The sequence below is a fragment of the Phyllobates terribilis genome, unplaced genomic scaffold (assembly GCF_046119375.1).
Source record: "Phyllobates terribilis strain yellow unplaced genomic scaffold, ASM4611937v1 Scaffold_1__5_contigs__length_1240528914, whole genome shotgun sequence".
In the NCBI taxonomy this organism is placed as follows: Eukaryota; Metazoa; Chordata; class Amphibia; order Anura; family Dendrobatidae; genus Phyllobates; species Phyllobates terribilis.
The window spans coordinates 591,537,902-591,560,099 of record NW_027362761.1 but is presented as its reverse complement, the minus strand read 5'-3'; the positions used below and the strand labels follow the sequence as shown (position 1 = coordinate 591,560,099).

At 49.1% G+C, this 22,198-nt stretch overlaps 1 protein-coding gene across 3 annotated transcripts in view; it reads right to left on the bottom strand.

The window, feature by feature from the left end:
* The window catches only part of ANKRD55 (ankyrin repeat domain 55), a 108,431-nt gene that overhangs the window by 41,799 nt on the left and 44,434 nt on the right, over nucleotides 1-22,198 (bottom strand). For all 3 annotated transcript variants that reach the window (XM_073682179.1, XM_073682192.1, XM_073682187.1), the window contains exons 2-8: nucleotides 9,834-9,956; nucleotides 8,089-8,219; nucleotides 7,502-7,611; nucleotides 6,298-6,358; nucleotides 2,792-2,920; nucleotides 2,244-2,428; nucleotides 1,743-1,910 (exon numbers count right to left, since the gene is read on the bottom strand). In XM_073682179.1, the coding sequence (XP_073538280.1) occupies nucleotides 1,743-1,910; nucleotides 2,244-2,428; nucleotides 2,792-2,920; nucleotides 6,298-6,358; nucleotides 7,502-7,611; nucleotides 8,089-8,219; nucleotides 9,834-9,956 (907 nt within the window). The remainder of the gene's footprint in view (nucleotides 1-1,742; nucleotides 1,911-2,243; nucleotides 2,429-2,791; nucleotides 2,921-6,297; nucleotides 6,359-7,501; nucleotides 7,612-8,088; nucleotides 8,220-9,833; nucleotides 9,957-22,198) is intronic.

The following is a 22,198-nucleotide window of genomic DNA, read 5'->3' as shown; positions in this document are numbered from 1 at the left end:
CCATTTCCGGTGACTACCTCTTGAATCTCATCAAGAGAATGCCAAGAGTGTGCAAAGCAGTCATCAAAGCAAAAGGTGGCTACTTTGAAGAACCTAGAATATAAGACATATTTTCAGTTGTTTCACACTTTTTTGGTAAGTATATAATTCCACATGTGGTAATTCATAGTTTTGATGCCTTCAGGGTGAATGTAGAATTTTCATAGTCATGAAAATACAGAAAAATCTTTAAATGAGAAGGTGTGTCCAAACTTTTGGTCTGCACTGTATATATTTTTACTAATTTAAAAAAATGTTGAATTGTAAAAGCAACAACTTGATTTGTGTCTCCCTTTTCTGGCACCCCATACATTTTTTTTATTTTTCTGTGAGGAGCTTTTTTCTGTTGTCTTTATCGGTACCATTTTGGAAAATATATGACATTTTCAGCACTTTTTATTGCATATTTTAGGGGTGACCGAAAAATGACAATTTTGGCATTTTCAATTTTTTTTTATTAACACCGTATTACCTCAATTTTATATTTTAACAGAACGGACTTTTGTTGTTTTGGGGGGAAATACGGGGTGATTTAAACTTTTATTTGCACAATATTTTTAATTACTTTGTATGTATTTTTTTACTTTCCCCTTTGGACCAGACATCATTTACACCTGATATTTCAGTATAAACTGAAATTAACGCTCTCCTAATAGGCACGTTGGCTGGGCAACATGGGAGTACCAAGATGGCTGCAAGGAGGCCCGTCTATAGGACGTGGTGTCCTACAATTATATCGCTACCCACCTAACCCCCCAGATTGAACTGTTTAAATGTTGCTAACTCCGTTCGCTGCTGTTAGAGGCAGGTGCTGGCTGTATAATGCAGCAGGCACCACCGGCCAAACAATGTTTCCAGCTAAACAGCAGCAGGAACGGTTTCAGCTCCATGTGGCCTTACCGTTGTTTGTAAGTTTCTGACATTACATACCAATGGTATGACCTTAGTGCTGTATCGCCACATCCCTGCCATGACCCATCCTCCCTCCTCATACATATCATTATTGTTTATCAGTCATTTTACTATGTTTCCCATACTATTTGTGCTTCAGGCCTAAGAGTAACAAGGTGCGTTGCTAGGAAACGCGTTCCAGCCAATCGGTGACTAAGAAGGCAATGAGATGTTGCTTGTGATTGGTCAGAAATGGAAAGAAATAATCTTAAACCTGTTTTGATTGGATGAGAAAGGATCCATGTTTAAAATGATCTTAAAGGCATCGGAGAACAAGAAGAGGATAGTCGTTGTATTCTTTTTATATCAGTGGTAGCGACCGTACAGCAGTAGAAGTCACCGGCCACTCACTGGCTGAGCGTTTCACTACTTCTCCCCAGTGGCCACTGTTTGCCAGCTCTGATATGAAGGGAGGAGAGGTTATCTTCATGCGGCCCATGTATAGTGTTACTATCCTGCTTTATCTAGGCCTCCAGGCTCCAGCAGTACAATAAAGTTGTCGGTAACTCCCCCACCTGATGGTTATGACATGGCTCTGCTCATTCTGCCACAGTCTACACATCAAAGCTGATAAGAAAACAGGGCGTATTAGCCGATTTTGCAGCAGCAAACTGGCCACTTTGAGGCGTGGTCTTTCTCTAGTACTCGTCTTTTCACCAAAATGACTACCACTAATGAGCGTGGGTGATTAGTATCAGATGTGGACATGTCCTACTGATGGTGGGTGATGGTCGGCGTTTGGCGGGCGTTACCTGTTCTCCTGAGAAAGCATCTTGATGCATGCGGTGTGCCCACAGTACATGGCGTAGGTCAGGGGCGTATTCTCATTGATGTCCCTGGGGTTCATATCCACTCCTAACGTCAGCAGGGTCTGCACACAATCTGATTTTCCGGCAGCTGCTGCCCAGTGCAGCGGGGTTCTGCAGCAGAATATGAGAAATGCACATGAGAAGGATATCGTGGCTCCATTTTTCCTGCCCAAAAGCCCTTCTGCTATATAAGAAGATTTTGAACTGGGGCGTGTAAACTTTAAGTAACTCTTCTGAACCCATACTACAGCCGGGAACTATGAGCGTCTCATTCAGGGTGGGGTGCACTCTCTGCTCTGATGCAGCCCCTTCTGTGTCTATACCTTGGTGTCAAGCTTGTCTATTAAAATGAGCAGTCAGCCAGCCCCCTCCATATACAGCTCTGGTCATGTGCCGACTCTGAAAATGATACCCCATTTACACACAGGGGGGGCTCATTATTACCGGTCATCCACATCCAGGGCCTGCAGATTGCATTCTGGGACTCTGGCCAGCTCGCAGATGATGTCACCGTACCCGGCGGCGGCAGCGATGTGCATGCAGGTCTTCCCATTCTCATCGTCGTAGTTGATGGTGGACTGGCCCTGCTGATGATCCAGGACTATGGAGCATAGCACACTGTTTCCGCTCTGAAATCACAGAGGATAGAGCGTGTTTGGATGCCGACATCAGGTCTGAGCAGATACGGAGGATACACCATATAAATGCCGCTATCTATGGGAGAACAGCACTGGGGACAACTCCGTAATGGGCGGCCGCCCTGTGAAGCGCAGGGACTGCTGTGTCTGCAGAATAAACTGGTGGACTATATACGGACACAATAGCTGGGGACAACTTGCCACCATAAGGGTCGCAATTTGTTTTTTTTTCTATGGGGCCCGATCTACATCATGTAGTGGTCAATTAGGCGAGTGCTTGTTCTGGCAGACATTTGCAGTGTTTTGGTGTGCAGTGTTGCACCTTCAGCAGGTAGATAGACCCCCGCGTTGTACCTGGACCGCCCAGTGAAGAGCTGTTTTGAAGTCTTTGTCCACCAGAGTAGGATCGGCTCCTTTCTGCAGCAAGTTCTGCACATGTTGTGGCCGATTGTGAAATGCCGCCCAGTGCAGAGACGTCATCCCCTGTCATGCACATGAGAGAAAAACCCAGAATATTCGGATTACTACAAGGAGTACAGTCTACTATCACAGTCAGTTCTGCATGTATTACATCATATGTGTATAGTGGTTAATGTGGTGACACCTGGTGCTCCCTTCGAAAAACTGCTCCAGTAGCAGCCAGTATATGACAATATGTCAGTCCCGGACAACCCCTTTAATATCTTTGGTGTTCTAGAATTGTGGTCTAGGCACATTGCCGTACATTTGCTAATAGATGTGTCTGGTACTGTATCTCAGTACTTGATCACTGGAGCCTGGTGGTGTAACATGGTAGGGGCAGCAGCAACGGGCTCCAGATTCTGCTGCTGTTTATTCTTGAAGCCGCTAACAAAATAGATAATTAAAGCAGCTGGGGGAGGCTTTAATATATAGATTGGTGGCACAGATTTCTATGCAAAGCTCAGCAGTGGAGAGGAGTTTGTCATCAACTGCTACACTCTGCATAGGCAACGATCAGTATGGGTTAAGAAGTATAGGGCTAAGACTAAGGTTAGGGTTTTGACTAGGGTTAAGGTTAGAAATAGGATTAGGTAGCAGACTAGTGTTAGGGCTGGGCCTAAGGTTCGAACTAGGGCCAAGGTTCAGACTGGGGTGGCAGCTTGGACTGTTGTGTGGATTGGGACTAGTGTGAGCATTAGGAATAGGTTTAGGGATAGGACTAGAGTTAAGGCTAGGACTAGAGTTAGGGATAGGACTAGAGTTAGGGATAGAGCTAAGGTTAAGGCTAGGACTAGGGTTATAGATAGTGTGGCACCCCTGAGGGTTCAGTCGCCACAGAGGTACTGCACCTCACCCAGAGGTGTGGTGTCTCCTTCTCTCAGGTAAGGAGGGAGTGCTGACCGGAACCCCAACACCCGCATTCAACACTACACTACTCCAGGCCGACTGGAAAGGCAAGATGCACTGTGTTTCCTGCTGAGCCCTGTCCCTGGCTGGAGTGGGGGGAACCAAAGATAGGGGGAACCAGTAGTGGATGTGGGTGGAGGAAGCAGTTTAGGGGAGCACTTTTACAGGAAGTATATAAAGGGAAGCCATCTTAGGGTGGCAGGTCAGTCAGTAAGAGGAGAGAGTGAAGACAGTCGGGGAGCAGAGTCTCTTTAGGAGCTCTGCTCCACAAGTGGGGCCTAGTGATAGAGGCCCAGGAGGGGAGCAGAGGAGGAAGGCTCCGTTCTACTGAAGGGATCCCAGGGGGTACGGCGAGTGCAGGACGGCACCCGTACACCCCGAATCTGCCAGGTGTCAGAGGGATCAGGCCGCAAGAAGGGGACCGGCCCCTGGACCAGCCGTGTTACTCCAGGTCTCGGCTGGAAAAACCAGAGGCTTCTGACTTTTATAGTGCAGTTGCCACAGCCTCATCCTAGTCACCGTGAGGGTCAAGTAGGTCCGGGAACTCCAGGTCGCCCAGAGGGACTTCAGAGCACCCGAGCGGGACTGTGAGTGGGGAAGCGCAGGGCAGGAGGGAGAAGACCCAGCGTGAAGTCGGTCAAGGAAAGGAACATAAGAAAGCGGGGTTCCGTCAAGCGCTCCTGATCAATCTGAGGAAGAGCTGAACCCCCGGTCTGGTGAACGCAGCGCGACGTGGGAGGCTGACACCCGCACAGTGCACCTGTGGAACTTGCATAAGAACTGTGAGTAAAAACTCGGATGACTGCACTGCACTGCCTCCATCAATTATTTCAGCTGTGCCATCTCTCCCTCTGCACTACAAGCCCCAGCATCACCACTTACCACCAAACTCTACACTGCCCTGAGGCCCGCTCCACCTGTGGGGAGCTATTCCATCCTAGCTGCCTATCAACTACCTCAGAGGTCTGCTGAAGCGCTGGTACAAATTACCAGAAACCACAGGTGGCATCACGAACTCTATAAATCCCCTATAAATAGAAATTCCCCCTTTTTATTGACCACCCTGGGTCACGGACTGGGTCACCACCACTGTGATATCACCCCCTGCATATACCGGCCCGGCACCGAGTACCCCACGGCCCTGGGGGCGCGTCAATAGGACTGGGGTTAAGGCTAGGACTAGGGTTAGGGATAGGATTAGGGTTAGGGATAGGACTAGGGTTAAGGCTAGGGCTAAAGTTAGGGATAGGACTGAGGGTAGAGGTAGAACTAAGGTTAAGGCTAGGACTAGGGTTATAGATAGGACTAGGGTTATAGATAGGACTAGGGTTAAGGCTAGGAGTAGGGTTAGGGATAGGACTAAGGTTAAGGCTAGGACTAGGGTTAGGGATAGGACTAGGGTTAAGGCTAGGGCTAGAGTTAGGGATAGGACTGAGGGTAGGGATAGAACTAAGGTTAAGGCTAGGACTATGGTTAGGGATAGGACTAGAGTTAAGGCTAGGACTAGAGTTAGGAATAGATCTAGGGTTAAGGCTATGACTAGGGTTATGGATAGGACTTGGTTACGGCTAGGAGTAAGGTTAGGGATAGAACTAAGGTTAAGGCTAGGAGTAGGGTTAGGGATAGGACTAGGGTTAAGGCTAGGAGAAGGGTTAGGGATAGGACTAAGGTTAAGGCTAGGAATAGAGTTAGGAATAGGAGTAAGGTTAAATCTGGGAATAGTTACAGGAAAAAAAACACAAAAATGTAATAAAAAAGAAAAATAAAAAAAATTATAACTTTATTTTTTCTATTTTATTTCTAACAGCCTACAGGTTAGGGTGTGCAAAATACTTGCCTTGCCCTGGATGCAGACAAGCCGTGCTACACCACCAGGTCCAGCCACAACCAAATTAGCAGTATGGACAGGTTGGTGCATTTTCCATACACTGATACATTGTAACAAACCATGAGAAACAATCACATTTTAAAACTATAACTGCTCTTGTCAACACTTTTTCAGAAGTCGCTGTCCCAATAAAATCAGAAGCCGCCATTATCTCTTCCCATCTGCCATGGAAGGTCATCAGCACCCCGGGATCGGACTGCACAGGCGCTGATGGGTGGCACAGAGAGACTCTCCCCTCTGTCAAACCAGTTAGATGCAGCAGATATTTTTGACTGTGGCATCTAAGGCGTGAAGCATCTTAGTGACTGTTGTGCTGGGAGGTCTATGTCAGTGCTGACAACCACTGCTGACAACCACTGCTGACAGTCGCTCCTCCCACTCTGTACATTGGTGGCATGAAGCAGAAATACACACGGCACAGTGCAGGATGAAGGCCTCAATCCCATGTGGTCGATCATTTTGTGGTCATGACAATGATCAAGGCAAAAATTCAGCGTGTTGATTTTGAAAATTCCTAAAATCTCCATAGATGGTGCCACATGGTGACCACATCACACGCTAAGCGTACAAGCCACTAGTACATGCCCCGGGAACTGCCACGCACCTCGTTGTCCTGGTGGTTGATCTCACTCAGCGTTGACTGCTGCAGAAGAACAGACAAAAGTCTGTAGGAAAAAGAGACAAAAACATTCAGTGACCGTTTACCCCCCAGAACGGGCCGCCATCATCACACCTGCTGCAGTCGGGGGAGACGCTCGCTACCATCTGTTAGAGGGTGACTGAAAATGTCAGGAGACACGGTCCAGTGTGGGCACTCCAGAAAAGAGAGGTCTGGTATCTGAATTCATGGACGGTCTGGGGGCTGTATATAGGGGGTCTGGTCTGGGGTCTGTATATAAGGAGTCTGGTTTTGGGGTCTATATATAGGAAGTGTGGTCTTGGGTCTGCATATAGGGAGTGTGGTCTTGGGTCTGTATATAGGGAGTGTGGTCTTGGGTCTGTATATAGGGAGTATGGTCTGGGGTCGGCATATAGGGAGTGTGGTCTGGGGTCTATATATAGGGAGTTCGGTCTAGGGTCTGTCTATAAGGAGTCCGGTATGGGGTCTGTATATAGGGCGTCTGGGCTGAGGTCTTTATATAGGGGGTCTTGTCTGGGATCTGTATTCAGGGAGTCTGGTCTGGTGTCAGCATATAGGGAGTCTGGTCTGGGGTCTGTATATAGGAGGTGTGGTCTGGGGTCTGTATATAGGGGGTCTGTATATAGGGAGTCTGGTCTGGGGTTTGTATACAGGAGGTGTGGTCCGGGGTCTGTATATAGGGGGTCTGGTCTGGGGTCTGTCAATAAGGAGTCGGGTCTGGGGTCTGTATATAGGGGGTCTAGTCTGTGGTCTGCTGTATATAGGGGGTCTAATCTTGGGTCTGTATATAGGGGGTCTGGTCTGTGGTCTGCTGTATATAGGGGGTCTAATCTTGGGTCTGTATATAGGGAGTTTGGACTGGGGTCAATATAGGGGGTATGGACTGGGGTCTGTTTTTGTACAGGGGTCCATTGTTCATGGGGGTGCTCTCCTTTTAAGGGTGGGGGTCTCTCCTCGTCCCCTTCTTATACATGCTGGGATGTGTTGGCCAAGGTGACACTATATATGGTGTGCAGACGGCCATATCCGTAGATGTTGGTGGCCCCAGGGCCGTGTGATAGTGGGTACGGGGCTTCAGGGCAGTAGTACGTGCTGTAGCTCGGTGCTGTGACAGAAGGGGGTCGTTGTGTAGCCGGATACATCTCCGCGTTCATCACCAGCGACTTGCCTGACGTCCGCCTCCGCAGTGGCAGCGTGAAGAGGAAGTCTGCCATTTTTATCGGGGATGTTCTGTTTGGCTCCGTTCCTGAGCAAACTCATGCAGCCCTCGAGCCATCCCTGCAAGAGGAAGCCATGAACTCAGCAAGACGGGCGCCAATCTTGGTGCGTCGTACACCTGCATCCTGGCTTAAAGGGGATGTCCAGTGTAGAAAACTCAATAAAGGAAAAATGCCAATTATGAATTTTAAAAGTTTTTTTTTTCGGACCACCTTAGTGTTCCTTGTTCTCTGCTTTGGACGACCCCCTTTTTCTTCAGATTCTCCTGGAACTCACCTCGATCAATTCCCCTACAGTGCCCCCGCAGGAGAAGTGAAGCACTACACTGTTCTCAGAGAGCTCTCTGCAATTCACAGATGTGTCGAGTCCTCCACAGTGAGAACAGGAGATCCTCCGTCTCCAGGAGACCCCATTATTCTGGCCCTATATTGTAAGGGACAAGGGTCTCCCGCTCCATTGTGGGGGTCCGGAGGTCGCCCCCGCCACACGCTCCAGACATATACTATAGTGTCACTCATTATTTCCATGTTCTCCTACCAGATACGTTGCTAAGGACAGGCTCGTTCTTCCGCAGGCATCTTGTGTATTGATATTGGCCCCCATTTTCAGCAGTAGCTTCACTGTGTCAACCTGGCGCCCGGACACAGCGTGCATCAAAGGTGTGCAACCTGGGGAGATAGCAGCACAGAGTGTTTAAGGAACCAGTGGAATACAACGTTTATTTTGGACATTTTTTGCAATGGGCAAACATACTGAATATACTGTACATTACACCGAATGCTTCTATTCACTGACAGCAATCAGAAATCATGAGTGTTGAGGAGTTAAAACACAAATCTTATCAGAAATGGATCAATGGATTGTCTGGTGTTATATTGTCTTCATTGGAGTGATCTGCCCTTCCAAATGCAGGAAGCTCCCCCTAGTGGTGACTGCAAAAAGAATCTTATCATGTATCTCTGTATACAGGGAGCTCCCCCTAGTGGTGGCTGCAGACAGAATCTTCTGATGTTTCTCTGTATACAGGGAGCTCCCCCTAGTGGTGTCTGCAGACAGAATCTTATCATGTATCTCTGTATACAGGAGCTCCCCCTAGTGGTGTCTGCAGACAGAATCTTCTGATGTATCTCTGTATACAGGAAGCTCCCCCTAGTGGTGTCCGCAGACAGAATCTTATCATGTATCTCTGTATACAGGAGCTCCCCCTAGTGGTGTCTGCAGACAGAATCTTATCATGTATCTCTGTATACAGGGAGCTCCCCCTAGTGGTGGCTGCAGACAGAATCTTATCATGTATCTCTGTATACAGGGAGCTCCCTCTAGTGGTGGCTGCAGACAGAATCTTATCATGGATCCCTGTACACAAGGAACACCCGCCTTTAATAGCAACAACTGGAGCTAGTTCTGATCTTTGCCGTTTATACAGTTGAACTATCACTGCATTATAATAGAGTTTAAGTAGCGTGGCACTAGTGTGACGTCCATTCTGTCACTCATTGGTAACAGAATCTGTTTACTCCCAAATAGTAAATGGTGTTAAGACATAAATTGCCTTTTTTGTCACCTCACCTTGTTTCAAAAATGCAATAGAAAGTGATCAAAATGTCTGATGTAGCCTAAAATGGTGCCAATAAAAATGACAGATTGGATTGTCAAAAAAAAAAAAACCCCAAGCCCTCGCACAAATTATAAAGTTATCAGTCTCAGAAAATGACGACACAAATCAAATATTTTTCTTTCTTTACAAAACTGAATTCTTTTTTTTAACCACTAAAATACAAAAAATAAACTATACACATTTAGTATCACTGTAATCGTACAATTTTTTTTTTTTTTTTTTTTATTTCACCCCGTTTGGATTTTTTCATGTTTTTCTGTACAATATATTGTAAATTGAATGGTGTCATTCAAAAGTGCAACATGACCCGCAAAAAAAACACAAGCCCTCGCACATGAAAATTCATAGCAGAAAAACTTAACAAATACCTATTGTGGGAACTTAGCCTTAAGTTTTATCTCAGCTGAGTAGCAGGAAGTTTCCCAAACAAAGCGGCTTTATTTAAAACATGACACCAAAAAAAGAGATAAAAAACCGCAGCTGGAAAAACAGGATAAAAACGCACGTGAGAAAGCGCAGTAAAACGCAAGTTGCTATGAGAAAATAAAAGACCGCTGTTCTCTGAGACATTTTTGATACACGAGGCCCGATGTATCCGGAGAGACCGATGGGCGACAGTTCCCCTCCTCACCCATCTCCCCATCATGATTCCCAGCTCACGTACCTTCATTGTCGCAGTATTCGAGGATTGAAGGGTCTTCGCGGATGATTGCCGTCAGTGTGTTGACATCGCCATTAGCGGAGGCTTGATATACCACAGACAGGTCGATCTCTTCTGAGGAGTCACCTGCAAAACAGAGGATGAGACCCTGACACTAAGAACTTCCTTTGGCCACAACAACAACACATCCATTACTAATGGGCACGAATCGTGTCAATGTGACCAGTGTGCAGCCTGCATGGACTCTGCCGAGGAGTGACATTAGCTTTCTATTTTTATAAAAATAAAGCTTAATCTCTTTGTAAATGGAAATTTCTGCACATTTTTGACAGTTTTGTTTCCATTCAAAAGCAGTAACGCTGTACATATCTGGTCCTTCTCTTAGCTGAGAAGTGAATACATTGTATCCAGTGTAGACAATGAGGTAAACATCCCAGACTCCAAACTGATACATTGTAACAAACCAGCAGAGATTTGCGCAGCTGCTGCTGATGTGTGTTGATCACAAAGCATTGTCTAGACCAGGGGTCTCAAACTCAGCTGGGCATATGGGCCGCACACGGAAAAACATTTAATTTGGGGGGCCGCATTATTTGCATGACAAAGTGACATTTTTAGTAATACCATTTTATTTTCTATACACCTTTTGAACTGGTCCTCATCTTGCAGACATGGTCTCCCATCCAGGTCCTTCATATTGCAGACATGGTCCCCATATTGCAGACATGGTCTCCCCTCCAGGTCCCCCATATTGCAGACATGGTCTCCCATCCTGGTCCCCCATATTGCAGACATAGTCTCCCATCCAGGTTCCCCATATTGCAGACATGGTCCCCATATTGCAGACATGGTCCCCCATATTGCAGACATGGTCTCCCATCCAGGTCCCCCATATTGCAGACATGGTCCCCATATTGCAGACATGGTCCCCCATATTGCAGACATGGTCTCCCATCCAGGTCCCCCATATTGCAGACATGGTCTCCCATCCAGGTCCCCCATATTGCAGACATGGTCTCCCATCCAGGTCCCCCATATTGCAGACATAGTCCCCCATCCAGGTTCCCCATATTGCAGACATGGTCCCCCATATTGCAGACATGGTCCCCCATATTGCAGACATGGTCTCCCATCCAGGTCCCCCATATTGCAGACATGGTCTCCCATCCAGGTCCCCCATATTGCAGACATGGTCCCCCATCCAGGTCCCCGTCTTGCAAACATGTCCCCCATCCAGGTCCCCATGTTTCAGACATGTCCCCCATCCAGGTCCCCCCCAATACTGCGCACAGGGCCCCCCCCCCAAATACTGCACACAGGGCCCCCCCCAATACTGCGCACAGGGTCCCCGTCCTCCCAATACTGGGCACAGGGTCCCCATCCCCCCATACTGCGCTCAGGGTCCCTGTCCCCCCATACTGCGCACAGGGTCCCCGTCCCCCCATACAGCGCTCAGGGTCCCCGTCTCCCCATACAGTGCTCAGGGTCTCCGTCCCCCCATACTGCGCACAGTGCCCCCTCCCCCATACTGAGCACAGGTCCCCTGTGCTGTATTTCACATGACAGAGAAAAAAAAAAAGATTCTCACCTGTCCTCCATTCCCTCGGCGTCCTTTCTGCACCTGTGGCCCGCAGGCACAGACCCTGTAACGATCGCGGCTCTCTCCAGCAGCCGCCGACATCAGCGCTGTAGTGCAGTGTATTGCCGCGCAGAGACCGGCTCTCCGCACAGCAATACCAGTGGCAGCCGCCGGCCTATCAGAGGCTAGAAGCTGACATCTGCGCGTGTCAGTGACGTCATACGCTGCTGCGCTGGGACCAGGGCCGGCTCCAGGTTTTTCTGGGCCCCGGGCGAAAGAGTCTCAGTGGGCCCCTTTAACACATACCACGATTCATGATGCAGAGATACGGCGGAGAAATATATATATATATATAGTACAAGGTCAAAGATTTCACTTCATGAGTGATATCTATTGTAAATTCCACAATAGCTCAGAAACCGGTGAATCGCTCCACACAGAATACTGGCCCCCATATAAGGCTCCATACGGAATACTGGCCCCCATATAAGGCTCCATACGGAATACTGGCCCCCATATAACGCCCATACGGAATACTGGCCCCCATATAAGGCCCCATACGGAATACTTGCCCCCATATAAGGCCCCATACGGAATACTGGCCCCCATATAAGACCCCATACGGAATACTGGCCCCCATATAACGCTCCATACGGAATACTGGTCCCCATATAACGCCCATACGGAATACTGGCCCCCATATAAGGCCCCATACGGAATACTGGCCCCCATATAAGGCCCCATACGGAATACTTGCCCCCATATAAGACCCCATACGGAATACTGGCCCCCATATAAGACCCCATACGGAATACTGGCCCCCATATAAGGCCCCATACGGAATACTGGCCCCCATATAAGACCCCATACGGAATACTGGCCCCCATATAAGACCCCATACGGAATACTGGCCCCCATATAAGACCCCATACGGAATACTGGCCCCATATAAGACCCCATACGGAATACTGGCCCCCATATAAGACCCCATACGGAATACTGGCCCCCATATAAGGCCCCATACGGAATACTGACCCCCATATAAGGCTCCATGCGGAATACTGACCCCCATATAAGGCTCCATGCGGAATACTGACCCCCATATAAGGCTCCATGCGGAATACTGACCCCCATATAAGGCTCCATGCGGAATACTGACCCCCATATAAGGCTCCATGCGGAATACTGACCCCCATATAAGGCTCCATATGGAATACTGGCCCCCATATAAGGCTCCATATGGAATACTGGCCCCCATATAAGGCTCCATAAGGAATACTGGCCCCCATATAAGGCTCCATACGGAATACTGGCCCCCATATAAGGCTCCATACGGAATACTGGCCCCCATATGGAATACTGGCCCCCATATAAGGCTCCATACGGAATACTGGCTTCCATATAAGGCTCCATACGGAATACTGGCCCCCATATAAGGCTCCATACAGAATACTGGCCCCCATATAATGCTCCATACAGGATACTGGCCCCCATATAACGCTCCATACAGGATACCGGTCCCCATATAATGCTGCATGCAGGCTGTTACCCCCCACATAATGCCCCATACAGGCTGTCCCCCCCTTATAATGCTCCATGCAGGCTGTTACCCCCCACATAATGCCCCATACAGGCCCCTCCCTTTTAATACTCCATGCAGGCTGTTACCCCCCACATAATGCCCCATACAGGCTGCCCCCCCCTTATAATGCTCCATGCAGGCTGTTCCCCCCCACATAATGCCCCATACAGGCCCCCCCTTTTAATGCTCCATGCAGGATGTCCCCCCCTCTCTTTATAATGCCCCATGCAGGATGTCCCCCCCTCTCTTTATAATGCCCCGTGCAGGCTGTTCCCCACCTTATACTGCCCCATGCAGGCTGGTCCCCACCTTATAATGCCCCATGCAGGCTGTCACCCCTCCTCATTATAATGCCCCAAGCAGGAATCCCCCCCTCTTTATAATGCCCCATGCAGGCTGTTCCCCACCTTATAATGCCCCATGCAGGCTGTCACCCCTCCTCTTTATACTGCCCCATGCAGGCTGTCACCCCTCCTCTTTATAATGCCCCATGCAGGCTGTCACCCCTCCTCTTTATACTGCCCCATGCAGGCTGTCACCCCTCCTCTTTATAATGCCCCATGCAGGCTGTCACCCCTCCTCTTTATACTGCCCCATGCAGGCTGTCACCCCTCCTCTTTATACTGCCCCATGCAGGCTGTCACCCCTCCTCTTTATAATGCCCCATGCAGGATGTCCCCCCCTCTCTTTATAATGCCCCGTGCAGGCTGTTCCCCACCTTATAATGCCCCATGCAGGCTGGTCCCCACCTTATAATGCCCCATGCAGGCTGTCACCCCTCCTCATTATAATGCCCCAAGCAGGAATCCCCCCCTCTTTATAATGCCCCATGCAGGCTGTTCCCCACCTTATAATGCCCCATGCAGGCTGTCACCCCTCCTCTTTATACTGCCCCATGCAGGCTGTCACCCCTCCTCTTTATAATGCCCCATTCAGGCTGTCACCCCTCCTCTTTATACTGCCCCATGCAGGCTGTCACCCCTCCTCTTTATACTGCCCCATGCAGGCTGTCACCCCTCCTCTTTATACTGCCCCATGCAGGCTGTCACCCCTCCTCTTTATAATGCCCCATGCAGGATGTCCCCCCCTCTCTTTATAATGCCCCGTGCAGGCTGTTCCCCACCTTATAATGCCCCATGCAGGCTTGTCCCCACCTTATAATGCCCCATGCAGGCTGTCACCCCTCCTCATTATAATGCCCCAAGCAGGAATCCCCCCCTCTTTATAATGCCCCATGCAGGCTGTTCCCCACCTTATAATGCCCCATGCAGGCTGTCACCCCTCCTCTTTATACTGCCCCATGCAGGCTGTCACCCCTCCTCTTTATAATGCCCCATGCAGGATGCCCCCCCTCTCTTTATAATGCCCCGTGCAGGCTGTTCCCCACCTTATAATGCCCCATGCAGGCTGGTCCCCACCTTATAATGCCCCATGCAGGCTGTCACCCCTCCTCATTATAATGCCCCAAGCAGGAATCCCCCCCTCTTTATAATGCGCCATGCAGGCTGTCACCCCTCCTCTTTATAATGCCCCATGCAGGATGCCCCCCCTCCCCTCTTTATAATGCCCCATGCAGGATGCCCCCCCTCCCCTCTTTATACTGCCCCATGCCTCCATACATTAAAAAAAAAAAAATCAAATACTCACCTCCCTTCTCCTCACCTGCTACCTGCTACCTGCTGCCCGCTGCCTGCTGCCCGCCGCTCGCTGCTCGGCTCCGAACTCCAGCGTTGTCGGTATCTTCCCGCTCAGCGCTCCCTGTGACGGCTCAGGGGAGGGCGCGGTGTAAAGACGTCACCGCGCCCTCTGACCTGAGACGTCACAGGGAGCGCAGAGCAGGAAGACAGCTGATCTGCGGAGGCACGGGGAGAGGTAAGTATCGGGCTGCCGGGGCCCTGAGCAAGCGGCGGAGAAGGGCGGGCGCTGACACCGCTCTCCTCCGCCCATAGCCCAGCGGGGTGCGCGACCGCCAGTGGGCCCCTCTGCCTGCTCAGGGCCCCGGCATTTGCCCGGGTGCGCCGGGTGCTGACGCCGGCCCTGGCTGGGACACAGACGTCAGCTGCTGGCCTCTGATAGGCTGACACTGGTATTGCTGTGCAGAGAGCCGGTCTCTGCGCGGCAATACACTGCACTACAGCGCTGATGTCGGCGGCTGCTGGAGAGAGCCGCGATCGTTACAGGGTCTGTGCCTGCGGGCCGCAAGAAGCAGCTGGAGGGGCCGCATGCAGCCCGCGGGCCACGTGTTTGAGACCCCTGGTCTAGACTGAATGCAAACCAGAGTGTTGTGATTCACTGACAGCAAGTGCAAATCTCTAAAATGGGGAGAAATTGAAACATAAAGACTATTAGAAAGATGTAGAAGTTTTCATTTATTAGTGATGGGTAAAATGCGATTTTTTGGTGAGCCGGCTCTTTTGGCTCCCAAAATGGCTCTTCATTTCCTATTACCTTTGGCTTTAAATTTGAAGCCAAATTCTGGTATGTTTTAACCCATGATTGTATACCTATTAGTAAAAATCTACACATGTGCCAATTTATGACATAAAACAGAATAGTTTCCAGAATAACCAGATTTTATATTATTTGCTGTAAAAACTTTAACAAACACAAAATGAACATGCAAAATACCAACAAGATACTAATTATCAGTGGCACATTTTAAAGCTACCTTCACACTTGGCGAGTTCGCTGTGGGCTGTCTGCTGCAAACAGTCTGCAGCAAAACTGCAGTGTCAAATGTGGCATCTGCATCCAGGTGGATTTAGATAAGGAATTTGCTGCGGAATTCACCCGTCCATTGACTGCAATGAATTTCGCATATCGGATATTCGGCACATATTCACATGCTGCTGCTGAAGCCAATTTCACACCTCATGTCAGATTCTGAATTTTTCCACGAAGTGAGAATGTGTTTTGGGTAAAGACCATTGCCACTGTTGGCTTCTGTAAATGCCATGGAATTTCCACGCTGATGATCTGCATGGAAACTCCGCTGCAAATCCACAAAGTGTGAAGGCCGCCTAAAATTGTCTTTAGGGCCCATTGGATAGATAAACTAAGTGCCATAGCTTGGATGGACTGATTCAATTTATTTCTTCTGTTATTATCTGTTTTGGAAAAGACTGTTTTTTTGGTGTCCCATCAAAGACCAATGTCTTTTGCCATCACTAATATAATGTCATTAAAGGGGTTGGATCACATGGGCATTAGTGCCATTAATTGAAGAGAACTTTTTAAAATAGGTATATTCTCCATATACTTATTTTAAAAATTCTGCTTCAATCCTGCTGGTATTCCATAAAAACCTATGTAACTGTTTACATGGGTTTCCATGGAAGTTGTCCTGTGCCGGAGCCCTATTCAGCAAAAGACACACAAGATGCGACCATGTTGTCGGGCAGCGCTCGCTGACTGACCGCATGGACCATGCAGCACCCGAGCCTGCGATCCAGTGATGCTCCATCCAGCGATGGTATGTCTGCAGAGGAGATCCTTATCTGCCCTGCCCATATGCATCGCTGGATCATTTGTTCTCTTCCATTCAAGTCAATGAGAGAGAACAAGGGACGCACATTTACACCCGCTGTTTCTCCCTCGCTCAGCGAGGATTTACAAGCTGGCGGTAAATAACTATAATCAGGCTAAATCCAGATGTCAGTGTTCCTTTAATAAAGTGCCTGACTGCCTGCCTGCTGCTTGCTTGTCACAGATTGGAGGGGGGCGGGGCTGTGAGTCAGTGCTATGTGCGGCAGCAGGAGGAGCAGGCATTCTCAGTCTCCTGGATAAGATCAGAGTGACTACTGCCGGGAGGGAGGGGCCGGGAGGGGCGGGGCCAGAGGGGGAGTGGCCGGGAGGGGCGGGGCCAGAGGGGACTGACTGTGGAACGTGAACTGGCAAAGAGCCGTTTAAATTTCAATTGGCTCCCTGCCAGGAGCCGACTCATATGATTCACTATAAAGAGCCGGCTCGTTCAGGAGCTACCCATCACTATCATTTATGCATGTAACATTTAACGGAGATATATAGGCTTATAAAAGGGATAGGACATTATTTAAGTTGCGGGAAAGTCAGATTTTACACACCTTGTGATCAACAGATGGATGGAGGATAGAAGGATGATGGATGGAGGATAGAAGGATGGATGGAGGATAGAAAGATGATGGATGGAGGATAGAGTTACAATGGATGGAGGATAGAGGGATGGATGGAGTATAGAAGGATGATGGATGGAGGCCAGATGGAGGCTAGTGGGACCATGTATGGAGGATAGAAAGATGGATGGAGGCTAGAGGGATGATGGATGGAGGATAGAAGGAAGATGGATGGAGGATAGAAAGATGGATGGAGGATAGAGGGACGATGGATGGAGGATAGAAGGATGGATGGAGGATAGAGGGACGATGGATTGAGGATAGAGGGACGATGGATGGCGGATAGAGGCACGATGGATGAAGGATAAAAGGATGGATGGAGGATAGAGGGACGATGGATGGAGGATAGAAGGATGGATGGAGGATAGAGGGACGATGGATGGAGGATAGAAGGATGGATGGAGGATAGAGGGATAATGTATGAAGGATAGAAGGATGGATGATGGATAGAAGGATGGATGGAGGATAGAGGGACAATGTATGGAGGATAGAAGGATGGATGGAGGATAGAGGGACAATGGATGGAGGATAGAAGGATGGATGGAGGCTAGAGGGATGAAGGATGGACAATAGAAAGATGGATGGAGGCTAGAGGGAGGATGGATGGATAATAAAAGGAGGACAGGGACAATGGATGGATGATAGCAGGATGGATGGAGGCTAGAGGGACGATAGAAGGGTGGAGGATAGAGGCACGATGGATGGATGATAGAAGGAGGACAGAGGGACAATGGATGAAGGATAGAGATATGGATGGAGGATAGAAGGACAATGCATAGAGCAGAGGTCCCCAACCGCCGGTCCGCGGACCAGGACCGGGCCGTTGGGGTTTTTCAGCCGGTCCGCGGCGCCGCTGACAGCAGAGAACATTATGCAGGACGGGGTGGGGCGTCGGGCGGGTCTTAGTGACGCGGCCCTCCTGCACAGCATGGTGTGTTCCTGACGGGGTGGGGCGTCGGGCGGGTCTTAGTGACGCGGCCCTCCTGCACAGCATGGTGTGTTCCTGACAGGGTGGGGCGTCGGGCGGGTCTTAGTGACGCGGCCCTCCTGCACAGCATGGTGTGTTCCTGACGGGGTGGGGCGGCAGGCTCTCCTCACTGACACGCCCCCGGCAGAACATGTTATGTGGGGCGTGCTGGGGCAGCAGACTGGCTTCAGTGACGCGGCTCCCGGTACCGGTGTTCAGTGTGTAGCGCTGCTAAGCAGCAGCGCTGTATACACTGACGCTCAATGTACAATGCTGCTACTTAGCAGCGCTGTACACCGAGGTCCCGCCAGCATCCTCCCCATACAGCTCCACCCCTCCATAACCCCACCCCCATATGACCAAAGCCCCGCCCCCACCCCCACCGGGCCGTGGAAAACTGGTCTTGCTTAAAGCCGGTCCCTGGTGCAAAAAAGGTTGGGGACCTCTGGCATAGAGGATAGAAGGATGGATGGAAAATAGAGGGACGATGGATGGAGGATAGAAGGATGATGGATGGAGGATAGATGGAGGCTAGATGGACGATGGATGGAGGATAGAAGGAGGACAGAGGGACTATGGATGGAGGATAGAGATATGGATGGAGGATAGAAGGATGGATGGAGGATAGAGGGACGATGGAGGATAGAGGGACAATGGATGGAGGATAGATGGATGATCGACGGAGGATAGAAGGATAAATGGAGGCTAGAGGAAGGATGGATAGAGGATAGAAGGATGGATGGAGGATAGAGGGATGATGGAGGATAGAGAGACAATGGATAGAGGATAGAAGGATGGATGGAGGATAGAGGGACGATGGATGAAGCATAGAAGGATGGATGGAGGATAGAGGGACGATAGATGGAGGATAGAGGGACAATGGATAGAGGATAGAAGGATGGATGGAGGATAGAGGGATGATAGATAAAGGATAGAAGGAGGACAGAGGGACAATGGATGGAGGATAGAAGGATGGATGGAGGATAGAAAGACAATGGATGGAGGATAAAAGAAAGGATGGAGGCTAGAGGGACAATGGATGGAGGATAGAAGGATGGATGGAGGATAGAGGGACAATGGATGGAGAATAGAGGGACAATGGATGGAGGATAGAGAGGCAATGAATGGAGGATAGAGGAGCGGTGGATGGAGGATACAAGGATGGAGGATAGAGGGATGGATGGAGGATAGAGGGACAATGGATGGAGGATAGAAGGATGGAGGATAGAAGGATAGATGGAGGATAGAGGGACAATGGATGGAGGATAGAAGGATGGATGAAGGACAGAGGGACAATGGATGGAGGATAAAAGTATAGATGGAGGATAGAGGGACGATGTATGGAGGATAGAAGAATGGATGGAGGATAGAGGGACAATGGATGGAGGATAAAGGGACAATGGATAGAGGACAGAAGGATGGATGGAGGATAGAGGGATGATAGATAAAGGATAGAAGGAGGACAGAGGGACAATGGATGGAGGATAGAAGGATGGATGGAGGATAGAGGGACAATGGATGGAGGATAGAGGGACAATGGATGGAGGATAGAAGGATGGATTAAGGACAGAGGGACAATGGATGGAGGATAAAAGTATAGATGGAGGATAGAGGGACGATGCATGAAGGATAGAAGGACAATGTATAGAGGATAGAAGGATGGATGGAAAATAGAGGGACGATGGATGGAGGATAGAAGGATGATGGATGGAGGATAAATGGAGGCTAGATGGACGATGGATGGAGGATAGAAGGAGGACAGAGGGACTATGGATGGAGGATAGAGATATGGATGGAGGATAGAAGGATGGATGGAGGATAGAGGGATGATGGAGGATAGAGGGACAATGGATGGAGGATAGAGGGATGATCGATGGAGGATAGAAGGATAAATGGAGGCTAGAGGAAGGATGGATGGAGGATAGAGGGACGATGGATGGAGGATATAAGTATAGATGGAGGCTAGAGGGACGATGGAGGATAGAGGGATGAAGGAAGGAGGATAGAGGCACGATGGATGGAGGATGGAGGGACGATGGATAGAGGATAGAGGGACGATCGATGGATGATAAAGGGACGATTGATGGAGGATAGAAGGATGGATGGAGGCTGGAGAGATGATTGATGGAGGATAGAGGGATACTGGATGAAGGATAGAGGGACAATGGATGGAGAATAGAGGGACGATGGATGGAGGATAAAAGGACGGATGAAGGCTAGAGGGATGATGGATGGAGGATAGAAGGAGGACAGAGGGACAATGGATGGATGATAGAAGGATGGATTGAGGGACAATGGATCGGAGGATAGAAGGATGGATGGAGGATAGAAGGATGGATGGAGGATAGAGGGATGATGGAGGATAGAGGGACAATGGATAGAGGATAGAAGGATGGATGGAGGATAGAGGGACAATGGATGAAGCATAGAAGGATGGATGGAGGATAGAGGGACGATTTATGGAGGATAGAAGAATGGATGGAGGATAGAGGGACGATGGATGGAATATAGAGGGACAATGGATAGAGGATAGAAGGATGGATGGAGGAGAGAGGGATGATAGATAAAGGATAGAAGGAGGACAGAGGGACAATGGATGGAGGATAGAAGGATGGATGGAGGATAGAAAGACAATGGATGGAGGATAAAAGAAAGGATGGAGGCTAGAGGGACAATGTATGGAGGATAGATGGATGGATGGAGGATAGAGGGACAATGGATGGAGAATAGAGGGGCGGTGGATGGAGGATAGAAGGATGGATGGAGGATAGAGGGACAATGGATGGAGGATAAAAGTATAGATGGAGGATAGAGGGATGATGTATGGAGGATAGAAGAATGGATGGAGGATAGAGGGACAATGAATGGAGGATAGAGGGACAATGGATAGAGGATAGAAGGATGGATGGAGGATAGAGGGATGATAGATAAAGGATAGAAGGAGGACAGAGGGACAATGGATGGAGGATAAAAGGATGGATGGAGGATAGAGGGACAATAGATGGAGGATAGAAGGACAATGGATGGAGGATAAAACAAAGGATGGAGGCTTTAGGGACAATGGATGGAGGACAGAAGGATGGATGAAGGACATAGGGACAATGGATGGAGGATAAAAGTATAGATGGAGGATAGAGGAACGATGTATGAAGGATAGAAGAATGGATGGAGGATAGAGGGACAATGGATAGAGGATAGAAGGATGGATGGAGGATAGAGGGATGATAGATAAAGGATAAGAAGGAGGACAGAGGGACAATGGATGGAGGATAGAAGGATGGATGGAGGATAAAAGAAAGGATGGAGGCTAGAGGGACAATGGATGGAGGATAGAAGGATGGATGGAGGATAGAGGGACAATGGATGGAGAATAGAGGGACAATGGATGGAGGATAGAGAGACAATGAATGGAGGATAGAGGAGCTGTGGATGGAGGATAGAAGGATGGAGGATAGAGGGATGGATGGAGGATAGAGGAACAATGGATGGAGGATAGAAGGATGGAGGATAGAAGGATGGATGGAGAATAGAGGGACAATGGATGGAGGATAGAAGGATTTATGAAGGACAGAGGGACAATGGATGGAGGATAGAGGGATAATGTATGGAGGATAGAAGAATGGATGGAGGATAGAGGGACAATGGATGGAGGATAGAGGGACAATGGATAGAGGATAGAAGGATGGATGGAGGATAGAGGGATGATAGATAAAGGATAGAAGGAGGACAGAGGGACAATGGATGGAGGATAGAAGGATGGATGGAGGATAGAGGGACAATGGATGGAGGATAGAGGGACAATGGATGGAGGATAGAGGGACGGTGGATGGAGGATAGAAGGATGGATGGAGGATAGTGGGACAATGGATGGAGGATAGAAGGATGGATTAAGGACAGAGGGACAATGGATGGAGGATAAAAGTATAGATGGAGGATAGAGGAACGATGTATGGAGGATAGAAGAATGGATGGAGGATAGAGGGACAATGGATGGAGGATAAATGGACAATGGATAGAGGATAGAAGGATGGATGGAGGATAGAGGGATGATAGATAAAGGATAGAAGGAGGACAGAGGGACAATGGATG